Below are 19,049 nucleotides of genomic sequence, written 5' to 3' on the forward strand. Positions count from 1 at the left end.
GCGCGCCGACGATCTCGCATCACAGAACTCTATTTCAGAAGTCATGGAACTTGCTGATATAAAATCTCATGGAAAAGTTATCGAAATTTTTGAAGATTTGTAAGTAATGATTGTTTATTGTATTGATTATCACCGAAAGCATTACTCTAGAACCTATTCAAGAACCTATTTAACGCAAGCCAGTGGTCTATAAACTATAAAGCGGTTCGAAGTCGAAGTTGATGAGTAAAGCCCGCGGAGTTTGAATGAAGTTGGATGCGTAGCCCTGGCCCTCGGGGCGACTCGGCCGGGTTGGCCCACTTGCTCACTGCAACCATCCTGCCTGGGCTGTGGGGAATCGACTACCCCCTGCCCCTGGTAGGAGTACCGGTAGTCTTGAGGACGCAATGATGATGATTTTTTTAGATATGTAGTATATTTCTTCATCATTGACGTCTTGACACTCTCTCCATAGTGCCTTCAGCGAAGGACCAAAACAAAGATGGATTCCCCCAAAAAATCCATCCTTTTCAACCGAAGTCAGGAACATTCATTTAATTTTATTAATTCTTACACCTTCCTACGCCTAATGCGTAGGAAGGTTTGAAATATTACTATTTAAAAATATAAAAAATGAAGATTTCTTACCTAACTGATGCCGCGTAGACCCCTCGTTCCACATGTAAACAACGGAAATACAATAGCGTCGACCCTTGAACCGCTTATGTATGACGTACTTCCGGAAAGCAATGCCGTCTTAACGAACAATTTAGAGATAAAAAATCTTATTTAACAAATATTAAAATTTATTTTGTGATCATAAATAATTATTATATATTGATATAAATTATTTGGCGTTGGCATTAGGCGTAGGAAGGTGTAAGAATTAATAAAATTAAATGAATGTTCCTGACTTCGGTTGAAAAGGATGGATTTTTGGGGGGAATCCATCTTTGTTTTGGTCCTTCGCTGAAGGCACTATGGAGAGAGTGTCAAGACGTCAATGATGAAGAAATATACTACATATCTAAAAAAATCATCATCATTGCGTCCTCAAGACTAGAGTACCGGTATGGTAAGCCAGTGCAGTATGGCAGTGCACCGGACACCTTTATTTCAGTGGTAGGCCTACTTGGTATGAATGATGTTCCTCCGAATTACTCCAAGAACATGAATGATGAAGAAGAGGGCCAAATCGTGGTTTCGGGAACCACCATGACCACTTGTCGATTTGTATGTACCTTTTGTACAAAGTGAATTATATGGAGGTGGAAATTGGGCACTCATCCTACGAACGAGATTATATTTATAATGGAAATTGGGAACTGTGCATGATGTAACTGAATAAGCGCTGCTGTATGAAGTGAATGGTAGTTCCCAATATCACGATAATGTCGAGAACAGTTTTAACTGGAGGTGTGCTGGAGAGTGTGAACTAGCTTTTGTAAATTATTGGGTCTTTTTAATTATTAGTAAGCCAGGGCATTTTTGAAAGTTGTCACCTCGAGCGAAGTTCGTGCAGGCTCCACTTCACTACCGCTAAACTACGCTCCTCCCACCCGAACTTCGAGATCGTGAACTCGATCTGATTCTGAGTGACAAAGATTGGATTTTATGGGGGGAAAATATAAAATTCATGCAACATCACCATCTTTAAAAACAATTAAAATTAATATATTCTTAGTTTACAAAAGAGTTTCACTTCTTTTCCATGCTTCTGTAAGCCTCAAAATTTGTGATTCAGAGCCAACATGAAGTTCCTCACATGTATAAATAATTTGCTGCCAATTTCAAAATATCGCATGCACCAGGGTCTGAGCTCGGACCGGACCCGGTACCTCGCGCATATTGCATCCATATGCGATGTTTTGAAGTCGGCAGCAAATTTCAGTTGGTATCACATTTTGCTTATTTTGAGGCCTCTGCTTGCAATTTCTTGATGCGTGTCAAGAAGATAAGATTTTTTCAGAGCTGTGCAAAAGGTAACAAAATTCACCAATGTTTGCCAATATTTTCACAATTTGAGACCTTACCTTCAAGAAAACTACAGTACTGAGTAATTTTGGGTCGCTTTTCCTGTTGGTGATATTAGTTTTTCAAGATATTAATTAGATAAAGAGATATTCAACCGTGCGCAAAATTAGGTTACACATGAATTAAAGGAATGGTCCGGGCTGAAGACTTCATATCTCAAAAAATAAAGACAAATTCACAAAGCAAAATACTGAAAATTTCATCAAAATCGGATAACAAATAACAAAGTTTTATAATTTTAAAGTTTATCAATATTTTGAGAAAACAGTTATATATATGCACATCATCATGAATATTCATTAGGTGGGCTGATGATCTCATATTCCCACTTTCATTTTCTTATCACAATGAAATCATTGTTTCCTTTTTATTTCCTACATGTGTAAACGATGTGTCTTCATTATGATGAAATACCGGTAAGTTGCGGCAATAAATAACTAATGCACTTAATCAGTTGTCAATCATTTTTTTTTTAGTTTCCTCACCTTTTCTCTTTTAGACAGGCACAATCAGTAATTGGATCTAGCTCTTGAAAATATTATAATTAGTTTTTACATTTCTTCTGTAAAAATAGGTTTCACCGGTACAGCAATTTGACAGACTTGCCAAAGTTCAAAAAGAGGAAGGTCCAGCGACAAGAGGGAAACTCAAAGAACAGTTCAGACTTGTCAAGTTCATCATTATTTACTGGTACACATCAGAGCAGGAAGGTGCCGTTCACATTAAGAGAGGATCATGACGAACCAGCTGATAGTTTATCATTCCACCCCCATGCCAAAGATCAGGGGAGTTTCTCAAGTGGTGTTTTCAGCATTGATTCAGACATTGATAACCTGGTTGATGATGATGAGGTTGCTGATGGGGAGGATGATGACAGATGTCCAATGGAGAGCAGCATACTTCATGAAGGTCATGAACAGAATGCCCTGTCATTATCTGGTAACAATTATTTTCTCAGGATTCACAATTTTATCATAATTTGTATGGTATTGTGAAGACTTATAGTTATTGGCCATGTAAATGCGGCAAAAAGGCCTAAGTTTAGACATATACTAAATAATTCCTGTGCAAATGTATTTCTCTTTCAGAAGTGTTTTGAATTCAAAATGTGTTTTTAAAAGATGTATGTATTTGCTGTGAGAAAATATGAGGTACATGTAACTCTGCCATTGAAGTAGAATCTCTTGGGACTTAGAAGAGGAATATACAGTACTACATTTTTATTAATCTGGTCTAAAAAAATTATTTGACATAGGCAATTATTCGACTTATGGAAGTTCGAATTAGGCAGAATTACCTGTATTCTCTTTATTTTAATATGCAACTGATTTTAGAGGTCATTTCATGAGTGGAATTTGAAAGTTGCAGCATTTTTGTCTCACCTGCGAAGCAAGTGAGACTATAGGCGCCGCTTTTCCGACGGCGACGGCGGCGGCGGCGGCGTCAACATCAAATCTTAACCTGAGGTTAAGTTTTTGAAATGACATCATAACTTAAAAAGTATATGGACCTAGTTAATAAAACTTGGCCATAAGGTTAATCAAGTATTACTGAACATCCTATTAGAGTTTCATGTCACATGACCAAGGTCAAAGGTCATTTAGGGTCAATGAACTTAGACCATGTTGGAGGAATCAACATCGCAATCTTAACCTGAGGTTAAGTTTTTGAAATGTCATCATAACTTAGAAAATATATGGACCTAGTTCATGAAACTTGGACATAAGGTTAATCAAGTATCAATGAACATCCTGCATGAGTTTCACGTCACATGACCAAGGTGAAAGGTCATTTAGGGTCAATGAACTTTGGACGAATTGGGGATATCTGTTGAATTCCCATCATAACTTTGAAAGTTTATGGATCTGATTCATGAAACTTGGACATAATAGTAATCAAGCATCACTGAACATTTTGTGCAAGTTTCAGGTCACATGATCAAGGTCAAAGGTCATTTAGGGTCAATGAACTTTGGCCGGATTGGGGATATCTGTTGAATTCCCATCATAACTTTGAAAGTTTATGGATCTGATTCATGAAACTTGGACATAATAGTAATCAAGCATCACTGAACATTTTGTGCAAGTTTCAGGTCTCATGATTAAGGTCAAAGGTCATTTAGGGTCAATGAACTTTGGCCGAATCGGGGATATCTGTTGAATTACCATCATAACTTTGAAAGTTTATTGGTCTAGTTCGTTAAACTTGGACATTAGAGTAATCAAGTATCACTGAACATCCTGTGCGTGTTTCAGGTCACATGTCCAAGGTCAAAGGTCAATGAACTTTAGCCGAATTGGGTGTATCTGTTGAATTACCATCATAACTTTGAAAGTTTATGGATCTGATTCATGAAACTTGTACATAAGAGTAATCAAGTATCACTGAACATCCTGTTCCAGTTTCAGGTCACATGATCAAGGTCAAAGGTCATGTAAGGTCAATGAACTTTGGCCATGTTGGGGTTTTTTGTTGAATAACCATCATATCTCTGTAAGTTTATTGGTCTAGTTCATAAAAAGAGGACATAAGAGTAACCATGTATCACTGAACATCTTGTGCGAGTCAGAGTAGTATGCAAAGTCAGCACTGCTGCTATATTGAACCGCGTGATGCAGGTGAGACGGCCAGAGGCATTCCACTTGTTGTGAGTTTTTATTCACTTTCTTATAAAATATTGTTGAAAAGTGGTTACTTAATCTCCCTCTCCACTCCATTTTGAAGCAAAATGTTCTGAATATTTTGTCCTTGGTTGACTGACTTCTATGTTATTATGAATCATTAACTTTATATTCTGCAGTTTGTTCATTGTAACATCTAATCTGTACTTTTATCTCAATCTTTACCAACTCACAGAGGCACCATCAGAAGCTAGATCTGGTGTTGTAGAAAGCCCTCTGTGGGAGGACACTGAACAGGAAAGTAAGAGCTTGAATCAAGGCATTGTTCAAGGAGGCACTGGTATACTTACAGATGAGGACGTCCTCTTTATGATGCATAAACCAAGATTAAAGAAGTGAGTCCTAGTAGAATTGCCTAAAAACTTTAAAAAGGGTTAACCTTCATTCAGGATCTTAAAAAATCTTTCCTCTTGCAGCTAATGCCGTAATCATAATTGCAATTGTTCAGGTGTGGCAGGAATCATGTGATATTTTTAAGCTAAATGGTCGTTTAATTGCTTGAAACTGATTAATCCAGTCATAAGTGTCTATGTGGATGTTTAAGTTAACACTGTAGTCTATGGAGGAAAAAACTGGTTACTTTTTTACTTACTACAAATGATGTTTAATGAAATACAGTTTTCAGGGTTTCCTCTTCAATTTTTTTTTTTGCATTCAGTGATAGCGTGTATGGCTCCACAGTTAAGATTTTTTCAAACCTCCCCAAAGTTACTCAATTATTTTAAATAGGATAAAAAATAAAACACCTATATGATGACCTCAAATTGTTCGCTAATTTCAGAAGTACATTGATCAAACATTTCATTTTGCTTTATAGTGGATAGTCCGCTATCTGTTAATTGATGTTTTAGGATTCATCTTTCAAAGTCTTTTGTCGTTCTATTGATTATGAATATATAATGCTCCGACAGATGCTATTTTTGCTATGGATATTGAAATTTTATTCATAAACGTATAGCAATGTTTTGTAAGGGGCATGTCCCCTACTAATTAAAACTGTGATCTGCCATACCAAGGAACCCATAATTCTACTATTGGATCAAAACAATAATGCATGATATGATATGTTTGTTATATTTATCATAGCAAGTTCAACTTGGAAAAAAAAGATGTCAATAAAATTAAATGGAGTATATTACATATTTTGTGAATAGTTTGATATGAACAACTGAAATTTGCTGCACTTTGTGTATGCATGATCATGCTTCTTAAGAGGTTACACATGCTATGTATACTTATTAGTCTACCCATGGACCTTTGCTAGTACCGGTAGATTCATGGTCTACCTTGTGTAACAATCTTTTATCTCAGAATAGCACCTTTTTTTCAGTTACATGATACCAATGTTATATATGTTTCTATTTTGACCAATCATTGAACAGGATTACATCACTAAAAAAAGGTCTTGTGACAAGGTATATTTCATTTGCTTTCTATGCAGGAGAAGGAAAAAACCACCGTGGCAAAAACGCAAACTTGACATAGATGACCTGTGGGTCAAGGGTCAACATCTCCAGTGTCACCATGATAGTTGTGAGGCAGAGGAGGTCACACATAAACTTTATTTAGAACGGTAATTCTTACACTAGTTTAGTGGAATGCTCAAAGTGGTCTTGGAAGCAATCTTATTAAATGGTCTCGCAATGTGTTTTTCACGACTGCTTTGCTTCGTTAAACTGGTTTAAGTGTAGATGAAGACACAGCAATTCTCTGAGAGTGTGTGTATTCTGTGTTGTACTCTACTCAGTACACACTATGGCCCGTATTCTGAAGTCAGGTTTAACTTAGACCACGGTCTAACTCTGCTTAAATATTGGGAGCCAAAATTAAGAAATTCAGATTATAATGTATATTTCTTATGTTAAATATTTTGTTTCCTTTTTGCTTTCATAATGAAGAAAATGCTTCAAAATACTCCAGTTATCATTCCAAGACAGTTTGAGTGTCATAAGAGTTAGTAAATTGGATGTGTACTGCTAGGGATTTGTGCCCCCTATTGACTCTCCATATTTAAACCACAACTTGAATCCAGGGTTTGATTTAAACCCAAGTTCAGAATATGGGCCTATGTGTAGAATGCCTATGTTGTGGTTTCAAAGTTCTCATGTGACCCCACGGAAAGTGTTTCCATAGCAACATGAACACTTTACTTGAAGTGGGTCTGGAAACCAATTCAGGCGATGATGATGAGACGCTTTACTAGTGGAGGGTTTTTCTAATTTGGTTTCCTAAACTGGTTTGAGGGAAACCAGCCCAAGAAGGCAAGGTAGATGGGAACATGGTCTAAAGGGGTGTTGCAAGAAACTTGCGATCAATTGCAAGTCTATTTTTGGTCCCTAAATCAATCATATGTCTTGCAGATAATTTCATATTAGTTATTGATTGTTAATCTACTCATTGAAACAAGAAGTTTAATCTGATTTGCTACAGCTAACATTGATTTATCAGTTGTAAAATTGTAACAGAATATTTGCAATTGATCGCAAATGTTTTCTCGCAACACCCCCAAGTCTCTTGTCCTTTACAACCTGGCCTTACCATTGGTCAGTTTTAGAAGCTATTCGCAAATTATCCACTACTTTACAAACAACTGGTTACCTTTTCTTTTGAGGGTTCCATGACGATTTCTCCGGCGACAATTGCTCCACTTTAAATTCCACACACTATTTGAATAACCAACTTCAACCCTGAATTTAACACTATACCCTACCCTAAACCTCATATAAAACCCTATTGCAACCCTAACCCTACATCTTAGATGAAATTAAGCCCAGAGCAAATGTCGCAGGAACAAACGTGTCACCCTTTTGGGAAATGGTATACCTCAAATTTCATTGATGTTGATTTAGCTCCCAAGAAACATTCACCAGTCATTTGTAAAGTTAACAGCTACTGAATATGAAACATCCACATGATTGTATAGTTAAACATTTGGAATGTTTATTGAGCACCAATCTTTGGAATTGTCAAAGAGCTGATGCTGGAGATTCTCAACAGCAAAGCTTTAATTAGATTTCATAGGATTGGCCCCCAAAATTTGGAAGTTAAAAAGTCTGTGTTGTTTGACAAATCTTGCATTAACCTTGCTCTGAAATCCCATTGTGTAAAAAAACACAATAGCATAGTCCAAAAGTTTGAATTATCATCAATGCAATGTGTTAATGTAAGAAATCTGAAAATATTGTTTAAAATTTGGGACTGGTTTGAATAAGATGATAGTTTGTTCTGCGTAATTATTGCCACATATTTTTTATTTAAGTCTTGGTGTCTTTTTATGCCTTCCCTTTTTATAGCTTCCCTGCCAAAGCTGGTTGCGAGAGGCATTAGGTTTTGGGGTTTTCCATCCTTACAAAAAATAAGTAGTTTGATGAATCAATTTTAAACTTAGTACAAGTGTGTTTATTGGCATATAGATGTAGATGAGGGGGACCAAGAAAGAAAGAAGGAGGAAAAAAAGACAAAAGGAAAAACGGTAAATTGGAGCATATTGTCACTCTTTATTTCAGAATTTGCTTTTCTTCATAAAAATATCATAATTTTTGCTTTTTAAATATAAATTTTGCCCTTTACACCATGTTCAACTCCCTCGAATTACTTTGCTTATTACACCACTGTTATCAAGGTCTAAGGTGTAAAATATCTGATTATCTGAGCGTTGTGCTTGTTTGATTCTTCTCTTTTTTTATTCAAATCAACTTCTTGTTGAAAGTAGACTTGACCTGTGCGAGGGTATCACATGCTCTTACATATTACATGTACATGCAATGTCCTTGATTGTTTACAGGAACCTGCGATGGGGAAAGATCAGCCTTCAAAACTACATCTGTGCAGTAAGGAAATCAAGGGAAGGCAAAAAGACACTGAACAGCACCAAACAGAGGAAGTCGGGATCAAAGAAGAAATCATTCAAAGACTCATCTCCTGGAGATCAGTCCTTTGAAACTTTGGCATCTCTCACTAGACTTGAAACAAAGAATGGAACTCCTGCAAGTGCTCCCCAGACCTTTTGTAAGAGTTCAGGAAAGAAGGGGTTGGTGAAAAGTGGAAAGAAGACATCAAAGAGAGCCAAGAAATCTGGAAGATGGTTTGAAGATCCACCACTCAGCACTTCAGAAGCGTCAGATCAAGATGTGAAGCAGAGATCAAAACCAATTCGTGCTGTTTCAAAGAAACAATGTAGTAGCGATACTAGTGGTTGTTCTAAAAGGGGGACAGGAAAAATAACCAGCAAGTCACAGAAAGTGGGTACAAAGGTCAAGGAGTCGAAGGCAGATACTTCCAACTCCAGGGAGAAAGTTAGATTGCAGAAGAACAAAGTTTCAAGGAAAAGCAACATTGCAAGAGGTGAAAGAGACAGTTCATCCAGCAAGAACAACAGTTTCTGGAATGACCATGACAGTTTCAGTGATGCCGCTATAACACAAAATGACGATAGAGTGCACCACTATGGCCTATCGCAGGAGACTAGTGGAAGCCAGGAGTCTGGCATCAACTTTATCAGTCTTACGCCTAGGAAGTCCCGGAAACTATCCAGGAGAAAGCGCCGTGCTGAGGAGAAGAGGAAGATCAATCCTTCATCCACCTCGGATAGTTCAGACTTTGGAGGTCATTTTGGTGGTGGATCTCTGCACCCTAGAGGTTCTTTGAGAATGTCAAACTTTCCAGGGTGGGATGATGAAGAAGAAGTTGGGTATCAACCTTTGTTTGGTCAGGGAAGTCATTGTGGTGGTGTTTGGAACACCATTATAGAGGAATCATCTTGAAGTATTTTTTTTGAGCGAGTAATGGACTAAATGAGCTTTTTAAAATTTATTTTATTTGACAGCTGTGGACACATCTGTACTATTTTCTTTTATTATTTCCTTTTGTCAGAATCAAATGAAATATCAGGAAAACATTTGTCAGATTTCAAAAGTATTCATAGAATTTATTGCATATTTTTTCATTTTATTAAGGTATTTATAATCTCAGTGTACATTTGACACTTGAATTATCAAAGTCATTTCTTATTTACATGTATAAGCTTAAGATATGGTGAAAAGAAACTGATTCCATTCATATAGAGGTTAATTATTTTAAGTTCAGGCATTTCAATTCATTTTTTGAAAATTCAAATTGGAAGTTGATCAGAAGCTCTGTACAAGAACATCTGATATGGTTCCCTATGGATACACATGTATTCTTGATCCAAGCCCTGTACATTCTAGTTTTCCAAAACCATTGAGAAAGTTGGCTACTCTTTCATAAAAGCTGTCAGCAAAGTCATGCATGACTTTAAGAGCAAATTGAACATGGAGGTCCAACATACATACCCAACTTTCAAATATTTATTCCACATGTAGCTTTGAGCTTAATTTGGAATGTGCAGATGGAGATTTAAATTTTCAGTGGGGGCATTGTTTTCCCAATCATTTATAATGGTCATTAAAAATATTTTTTGTTCAAATATTGTCAATTTTGAGCACAATATTTTTGGGATTCATAAATATGTAATGCTGTGCCTTACTTTATCAACATCTGAAAATATACACCCAACATGACCAGGGCCCCGTCTTACAAAGAGTTACGATTGATCCGATCAATCGTAACTATATGGAAATCCATCAGTGCCATAATATTTTTTACGAAAAATTTGCACAATGTCCTTTGAATGCAATGAGAAGTGCAGTGAATTTTCAAGAATACAATGAATGCATGAATATACATTACAGCTAGAAAATATTTTGAACAAAAACATAATAGATGTTGACATTGCTTGCCATCCATAGTTGTGATTGATAGGATCAATCGTAGCTCTTTGTAAGACGGGGCCCAGGTATTACTATTTGTTCTAAGGTCATGTGTTGTACAGTTTTCAAATTCATTTGAGGTGATGAATTAACTATGTCATTAAATATGGATTATATTTTAAATATTTTTCTGAAGGGAAAAATAATCATGGAAAATCATGTTTATCATTAAAGGTGCACAAAATATGAAAATGAAAATTAAGCTGAGTTTTGTTTACCCATAAGTTTACATGTGCTATTAATAAGTACAATTAAAGATTAAATGATTTTTTTGTCAGCAAAAAAAGAAGAGAACTTTTTTTAATGTGTATTTTAAAAAATTAATAGTTCTTGTAAGATAAGGCTAAGTTAGAAGTTCACCCTGACACACAGTTGGTTCAGATGAGAGGCTATTGTTAAAAGAGAATGAATATCTTGGAACAAGTTAGCTTCATACTAGTATGTAAACTCAGAAAATCAAATTCTAAACAGATCAATGAAAAATAGAGAAAAATTGGGCAAACAAATAGGAAGTTTTAAGCATTTGAATGTTGAGAATGCAATTGGCAATATGATCAAAATTTATGTTGTCATACATACATGTAGATGCATATCCCCTTTAATGGACAAAAAACATTAAATACCTTAAAAATTTTTTTTGGCTCATCTTATGTTTAAGTAAAGTACTTGTATCTATCCATGCTTTTTGTGAAATTTGGATTACATATTCCTATAAGAATACCTCATCTAGCGATAGACTTGACTAACGAAGCAATTGAAGTATTAGGGAAGTTGTTCATGTGCAACATCTACACCATGTACATTGGTTGCATTGTCCTTAGGAGGTTCTTACGATCCATAGCATTAGTGATTTAAAAATCTCAAGTGCTCATAATTTTCTTATCAATTATTCAAATTTTCTCAAACTTTCATTGATCTGTTTCTGTGACTCATGTTTTATACAATTCAACTGGTTTGAAGGTTTTCACTCTCCTTTTATGGACTTTTGACAAGTAATCATCAGAGTTAACATTATGATTATGTTTCTTCCTTTTGTCTAATAAATATTGAAATCATTTTTATGCCAGGGTGAACTTTCTTATTTGAATAAGCAGCATACTCAATGGTTGATATGCGACTCATATTTCAAAACACACAACAAATGAAATTTTATTTGAATGGACAGTATTCTCATTCCATTGCCTGTCATTATTTTTGAGAATGAAAGCTGTTTAGTGTAAGTATATTTATTTTGCAGAGATGTATTTTTACAAGTTACTGATATTTTTTTTATTTCAATAAATTAATAAATGAAAGTTCATCTCAGCTTGTAACTTCCATTCCTTTCAAAGTATTTGTCTTTTCAAAAAAGTTAACGCTTTCAACTTTGCACAAGTAATGGCTGATGTTCTAACGTCTGAGGTAAATTGCTAATTTGTCTGTCCACTCATCACATGGTCTACTTTCATTTAGTCTAATGCCATTTCATCAATCAACATTTCGTCTAACAGCCATTTGGTCCAATAATAACTTCTTTTTATCACCATTAGAAGAAGTTAACCAGTTGGTCTAATATCCATTTCATTTTCATTCATTTTGCCCAATTAACACATGTAGTCTGATCAGACCAAATGGTATATGGACTAAATGGCTTTTGGACCAACTGGTTAATAGACGAAATGGTACATGTAAGTGGACGAATCGGTAATTAGACCATGTCGATAGTGGATGAACTGACGGTAGACCAAATGATAACTAATTATTTTGTCTCATAACCAGTTGGTAGATTTCATTTTCATTCATTTTGACCAATTAATAACTTGTCCCATCAGACCAAATGGTATATGGACTACATGGCTATTGGACCAACTTGTTAATAGACAAAATGGCAATTGGACGAATTGGCATTAGATGAATTGGAAATAAACCATCTTAAATGGATTAGTTTGGGTCATGTGATCAAACTGTGGAAAAATCTGTCTTAAAGTTAAAGGGGAAGTTCACCCTTTACAAAATGTTTGATGTAAAAATACAAGAATAAAGGGTAATTAAAAATGTTGAAGCTTTCAGGAAAAGCCATCAAAGATTAGGAATAATCTTTCATTTTGAGTTCAGTTTTTTTTTTTATAGTATCACAATTTAATTTGGGAATGGTGACCCCAGGATATCTCAAAGTGTGAGCAAGCAAAGTGATTGAGCAGATTTTTAGTATATACGGTTAGGATATTGCATGTCCTATAAATAGATTTTAGGGTACGACAGACTTGTCAGGCCTTCATACACGATACAAATATACTAAAACATTTTATTCAAATGATCATTATGAGAGAGTCTTTGGAAATTTTGCTTTCAAGTCATTTAAAGAGAAATTCCAGTAGTAGTAGTAAACACTGATTTCATGAGAAAGTCTGTAAAACAAGGCTTGTCAGTATATCATCGAGGATCTAGATCTGGTACAGTTACATAAACTGCACTTTGTGAAATCTTGAAATCTATGCTTGAAAATGTTTAGACTGAAGATCCCCAACACAGATAAGCGCACGTGGGACAGTGTATAATTCTTCTTCGAATGTCGGCTCTACCCGAATCCTGTGCTTATTTGCTGATTTCTCAGTAATTACACAATTTCTTCCAGAATCCTGTGGCACATATGTTTTATTTATACAGACAGACACTTTGGTGGTCATTTCATTGAATTCTGTACAAACTCATTTTGATATCGTTACCAAAACTAGCATTTACCTTTAAATTAGCACAAATTCAAGCAGGAACATGGGTGTTACTTGTCCTTGAGAGTACACTTCAGCAAAAGATTAAAGGTATGCTAATGGAAAAACATTTCATACTGTCTTATCACCACTTCTCATTGGTATTTTGTGAGATAAGAATAAAAGAGACCTCTAATCCCGTGTCAAAATTCCACCCCCCCCCCCTTCAAACAGTCATTCTCAAAGACGTATTAAAATTTACTTTATTGACACAAAATGACAAGATCTATTCATATATGATTTCTAATATGAGCATCATTTATTGGAATATTCTACATACAATATCATAAAAAAGCACAAGCAAACAATATATTTACTTCTTAACTAATTCACTTAAAGTCATCAAATAGCATATTGCTTTTAAAACCACAATCAGATTTCTGAACATTAATTTGTCTTATCAGTCTATAAGTTTATAGAGTACAGAACAGAAATCCATGTCTAATACATACTTCTTTCATGATTACCTTACAAATAATAAGCTTCACCTTTGAATGTATAATAAAATCACACTGTTATTTACAAGTTTATACAAAATTATCTCTCTTTTTTTTTAATTTTAAAAATTGAATCATGATTCATATGTTCATTAAAATCATATCTTATAGGCAGGTACACATATTTTCATACCCCAAAATTTAGATTTCAACAAAATTTTATTAATCTCCAATATGGAGTTTAATCTGATGCTATTTTGATCAATTACTGATAAATATTTCATAATGTATGATAATAAATATAGTATTCTACAGAAAAGTCTATGCATCTGTATTCTTTCTAAGAGTACATGTATATATAATATAAAAGTGTCCACCAAAAGGTTGAAGCAAATTTTAACTACACTTTCCATCCACCCCTACGATGCCAGAAACGGCGAATCCTGCTCAAATATTTGACGTTAGAATATTTTGCCTAGGCTGAAAATGGCTTGAACATTTGTCAAAACAGAAACCTGTATAGATATACAAATTAAACTATCATATCTATATTCAATTGTAGTCTACATTGTTTTGGTCAAGTTAATTTGTACTGTTCATAGGTTTATTTTGAACACTTTCTCAATAATGGGCTGGTACCAAGACTAAGCACGGATGCAATGAGGGGGGGGGGAAGGCATATTCTGTACACATTCACTGTTCTACACTGAGAAGTGAGGATGGATTATATTCCTTGTATCTGACAGACAATCCCTTGGGGGCTTAGATATTTTTAGGCACAATCACAACTTTTTGGGTTGTTGTAAAAGAAAAATCTACAAAATTTATCAACTTTCTTGTAACTCTATATAAACCCTGGGTCCCGTAACACAAAGGTTAGCGATTAATCATATGCTTGATTTTCATGATTGATTGTACATTGTAGTCAATGGAATCAATCATAGAAAGATGTTCTACGATCATTGCTAAACTTTGTGTGACGGGCCTTGGTTATTTATCTCAGAAAAATATGTCACATTTAGGTTGTCTTTCCCCCATCAATGCATGCAGCCATCACCTTTTTGTTTAATAACCATTTCTCTGTAACGTTACTAAATAATCAAAGATCAGTATCAATTTTTGAAGTAAATTATACAAGCAGATGTTTGAGAAAAAAAATCCAGTGCAAGGGAAGATTAGTTGAATTGTTGCATGCGTGAAGTCTGGAGAAAATCATTTGAGAGTTTGAGGTTTGGGGACCATGCACTGACAACCCTCCCAAGTTTGGAGAAAACAAAATTGATTTTCAGCTCTCGCACAATATTCCTCTAGATTCTCATGAATATTACACATGAAAAGGGAGTAAAATTCACAAGGCCAAACTCTAAAACTGCTCCTTAATAAAAGAAGTAAATTATTTTCTTTGTTTTGCTATATTTCTGTTAAAAATGTGATACATTATTAGCAGCCAAATTGTCAAAGCCATACAAGATACAAAAGGACACTTCATAGAGGCTTTATGAATCACTTGACTACAGGATATACATGAATGTAAAAGTCAGTCATCTAATAGTTTATACTTAGATATGAATTTCAGTGTTTGCTGCATAAATGATAATCACTGATTAAAAAAAGAGAAAAAAATGATTTTGCTTTCTATTCACATCCAATTTTTTACAAGAATTATATATTCTGGTTTGAATCAACTTAAGGTGAATATTCTGAACAACTTAAAATACAATTGAGCTAAACCGTTCTATTTGTAATAGAGGGAGGTGCGGTGACTACAATGTAAGTAATGCAATTTACAGATGTATAATGCTTTCAAATTTAGAAATTTGAATAAAATACAAATAAATAAAAAGAAATGAATGATGCTTTCTCATTTCAAACCATCATACAAATATATGATCATGGATAAATTTGCTCCATATAAAAAGTCTATATGCAATCATCTGCACCAGCTTTGAAAATGTGCACAAGAAAAAGATTAATCTCCTGTCTACCAGAACCAGACGTTCTCTGTACAAAGCACATAGGAAATACAGGATTTAGAAGTCAAGAGGTTAACAAAGGAATCCTGCAAAAAACACACACAGAGCTAGCTACTTACTTGACTGATCTCTTATTCTATATATCACATATGTAAAACATAATGTCTACAGTGATTTTGTTGTTGTTATTACTATGATACACTTTATTGCACTGATCACAACTGTGGAGAAACATCCACTGCTCCTCACAGGCCCATTAAACTCATTTGCATACATGAATATACATTAGAACAAAATTTGAATGAAATTTGCATGTTTGGTACATGACTAATGAGCACCTTATCCTCGTACCGATATCAACTTGTACACCTGGAAAACTTTGCACATCACTTGTTGTATTTTAGTAAAAGGATGACAGGGCATAGATCTCTAACTAATTACCGACCAATAAAACAATTATTTTCTTTATTCCTACAACTATTTATAAATATGTATAAAAAAGATATATTGTGATGATGAGTTGTAAATAATGAACATAGTGTGTGATACAGCTAAATCATGACAAAGAATGCCAGAAACCATTTTAGTGTTAGGATAATGGCACAGATTGCTTCAGATGATGTCAATAAGACAAAAGCTTACTGTATCTTGTGTCGTCCTTTGATTTGGCTCTATCACACTATGTATAAAAAAGTGATAAGTTTAGTTTGAACTTTAAAGTATATATGCTTCACAACCATTACACTTGTATCGGGGGGGGGGGGAGGTAGGGGTCTCGTAAAGAGTTAAGACTGACTGAAAGTCATGATTAAGAGCCGATGTGCACATGATCTTCAATGCGTAATCTCATTGATTATAAGCACAATATGACCAACGTGGTGATGTGTCTCTTTATAACATACACCTGGGAATTCAAGAGTAATTTTAAACACAGGTAAGTCTTTGTGTAGCATCCTCTCCAACTGTTCAGATTTTTTTTCTTCTAATTTTCAATTTGATGAACTCCATATGGTCTAATTCCACTTTTCCAGTTCATCATTTTGTCTCATTTCCACTTGTCCTATGAAAATAACAAGTGCATTTAAAATATCCAGTTTGGATTAGGCTAAATTTCATTGGTATTTAGACCAAATAATAATTAGACCAGGTGACAATTAGCCCAAGTAAGGGGCATCAGGTTTAGACAAATTGAATCATAGACTGAAGAGGTTTAGTACAAGTGGAAGAGATCCATTAAGAGGTTTGACAGTGTACCTAAACCATTGTTTTGATACATGGTACCAAAATGTACCATACTGAAAAAAAACCCATGGTTCCTCTTGCACAAAACTCAATGCCATTTATCAAAATTTTATAATCAATTATAATCACCCTTAATGACAAGTTCTGTGTAACAGAGTCTACAAATGCTTTTAGATAAATAAAATACATAAATAAATCTAAATAAAGCAAAGAATCAAAATCTAAAGTCATTCATATTAAAAAAAGAGAGTATGTATAAGAATATCATGTGTCATTTTCTACATTTGTATGTACTCCGTCTGATTTAACCATACTAAAATATGGTTGAAATAAAAATCTACATATATCATTTTATATTAAATATATTCTGTGAAATCATTATTATTTATTTTTTCAAATGGCAAAGGGCACATATGTAAACAAGTCAAAATGCGATTCAAGAAAAAATCTATATTACATGTAAATTGATCGTGAAAACCAGTCATGCCACTGCTCAAAATCATATATGTGTTTTCTGTCACTGACAAAAAGTCTAAAGATGCTATTTCAAGACTAAAGGTTCTTCAATATTTTGATCCTTTAAAGGCATTTGCATTTAAATACAGTTTTGCGTAGAATAAAAGAAATGTCATTTCAAAATGTAATAAGTAACACAGAAACATAAACTTCATCTCATGCATTTTTTACATGGATATAAGTGATGATGTTCATGGCACTGGAACAAATGTTTTTTTACACTGAAGTTAAAATAATTGGAAAAAAATCATTTGGAAATAAGTTATTTCAACAATTGAATGACACTGAATTCATTATCTGAACTAACTACAGCGATTTCAACATCTGAACTAAATACACTGTTGGCAGCTATCAGATACAGAACAGAGGAATGCAGGACGTTTCATTTCCATTCTGCCCTTTCAGTAATTCATTTGAAGACATCAGCATATAAACAGTGAATAAAATTGTTCGACAGGTGCAGTGCATGATGGGAAGGTGTAGAGCACACCCATGCTCATAATCTGTAACAGTTTTGGGGAAAATAATGGGGGGGGGTAGGAAAGAATGAAAACATCAGGAAATAAACAAAATGTCAGCCAAACTGCATGAGAAGTTATCCTTACTTGACATTCTCTTATCAGCTGTCCAACATTATCAAAATATGGAAAAAAAAGTAGGTATATCAAACAAATCTCAGAAAATATAATTTGAAAAGAAATGGTTTCAATTTAGGGGGTTTATGTAGCAAGCAAGACAAACATGACTATACCATCGCTGATGTAACATTGCTATTTTCTACATGTATCATCTTTTACTTGATAATGGCTGCACTTGATTGTAATTTTCTGTAAATTAGTTGATTATCATATGTAACATGCAATATGTAATTCAATTGCGTGGTATGAATTCACTTGATCAGTACTATACTTCAAATCCTAAAAATAAAACGAACGGGTAACAAGTTTGTCAGAAGGCCCTGAAAAATAAATGTTTCAATACATTGATATTAATTGAAAGTACTGTATATGGCAAGTATATAATTAAAAATCGAAAACAATAACCAGTGATAGGACAAACAGTAAGTTTGGCAGAAGAAAATTGAAAAGGTACACAATAAAGTTAAGAATACACCAATGAAAAGAATAATACCTCTATACTACAATGGACAAATACTACCTAATAAACACTGTACATAACACTGGGTACAGCATTGTAACAAACATTCTGGAATACAAAAAAAAACTATATCAGGCAAAAGGGTCTTCTATCTTGCGAATTTCACGATAAAACAGACAAAATATACAATATTTCCAACAAAATAATACATTTCATTGCTTTCTTTCTCTTCTACAAGCAACAAAAGACTAAATGAATAACAAATCAAAAGGTTAATTGACAAAACAACTTGCACCCAATAAACATTAATTGTGATGAACATATTTATTAATTTTTCGAACAAGAAATGTCATTACCATTATTATTATTATTATTTCATTATTACTATTATCATCAGCAGAGATGCCAACCAGATCAAGAACATTTCAGTATTTCAAAGGCTGAAAATCAGTATTTAGGTAAGAAAAATTAGTATTTTACAGAAATACCATAGAACAACACGTTAACTGTAACTTTAGAAATCATTAATTTGCATGAAACCACCAGTGTTCTT

At 34.3% G+C, this 19,049-nt stretch overlaps 2 protein-coding genes across 3 annotated transcripts in view; one reads left to right on the top strand and one right to left on the bottom strand.

Annotated features, from left to right (window-relative positions):
- The first annotated feature begins 12 nt into the window (after positions 1 to 12).
- Positions 13 to 11,783, top strand: LOC121407079. Its single transcript, XM_041598002.1, has 5 exons — positions 13 to 99; positions 2,588 to 2,952; positions 4,870 to 5,029; positions 6,136 to 6,267; positions 8,479 to 11,783. The coding sequence occupies exons 1-5, from the start codon at positions 44 to 46 to the stop codon at positions 9,455 to 9,457; spliced, it is 1,692 nt and encodes a 563-aa protein (XP_041453936.1). The 5' UTR covers positions 13 to 43; the 3' UTR covers positions 9,458 to 11,783.
- A 5,841-nt stretch (positions 11,784 to 17,624) lies between these two features.
- LOC121407080 (copine-3-like) overlaps positions 17,625 to 19,049 on the bottom strand; it is a 65,748-nt gene continuing 64,323 nt past the window's right edge. For both annotated transcript variants that reach the window (XM_041598003.1, XM_041598004.1), the window contains exon 15: positions 17,625 to 17,901. In XM_041598003.1, the coding sequence (XP_041453937.1) occupies positions 17,895 to 17,901 (7 nt within the window). In that variant the 3' untranslated portion in view covers positions 17,625 to 17,894. The remainder of the gene's footprint in view (positions 17,902 to 19,049) is intronic.

This window comes from Lytechinus variegatus, chromosome 2 (assembly GCF_018143015.1).
Source record: "Lytechinus variegatus isolate NC3 chromosome 2, Lvar_3.0, whole genome shotgun sequence".
Lineage (NCBI taxonomy): Eukaryota > Metazoa > Echinodermata > Echinoidea > Temnopleuroida > Toxopneustidae > Lytechinus > Lytechinus variegatus.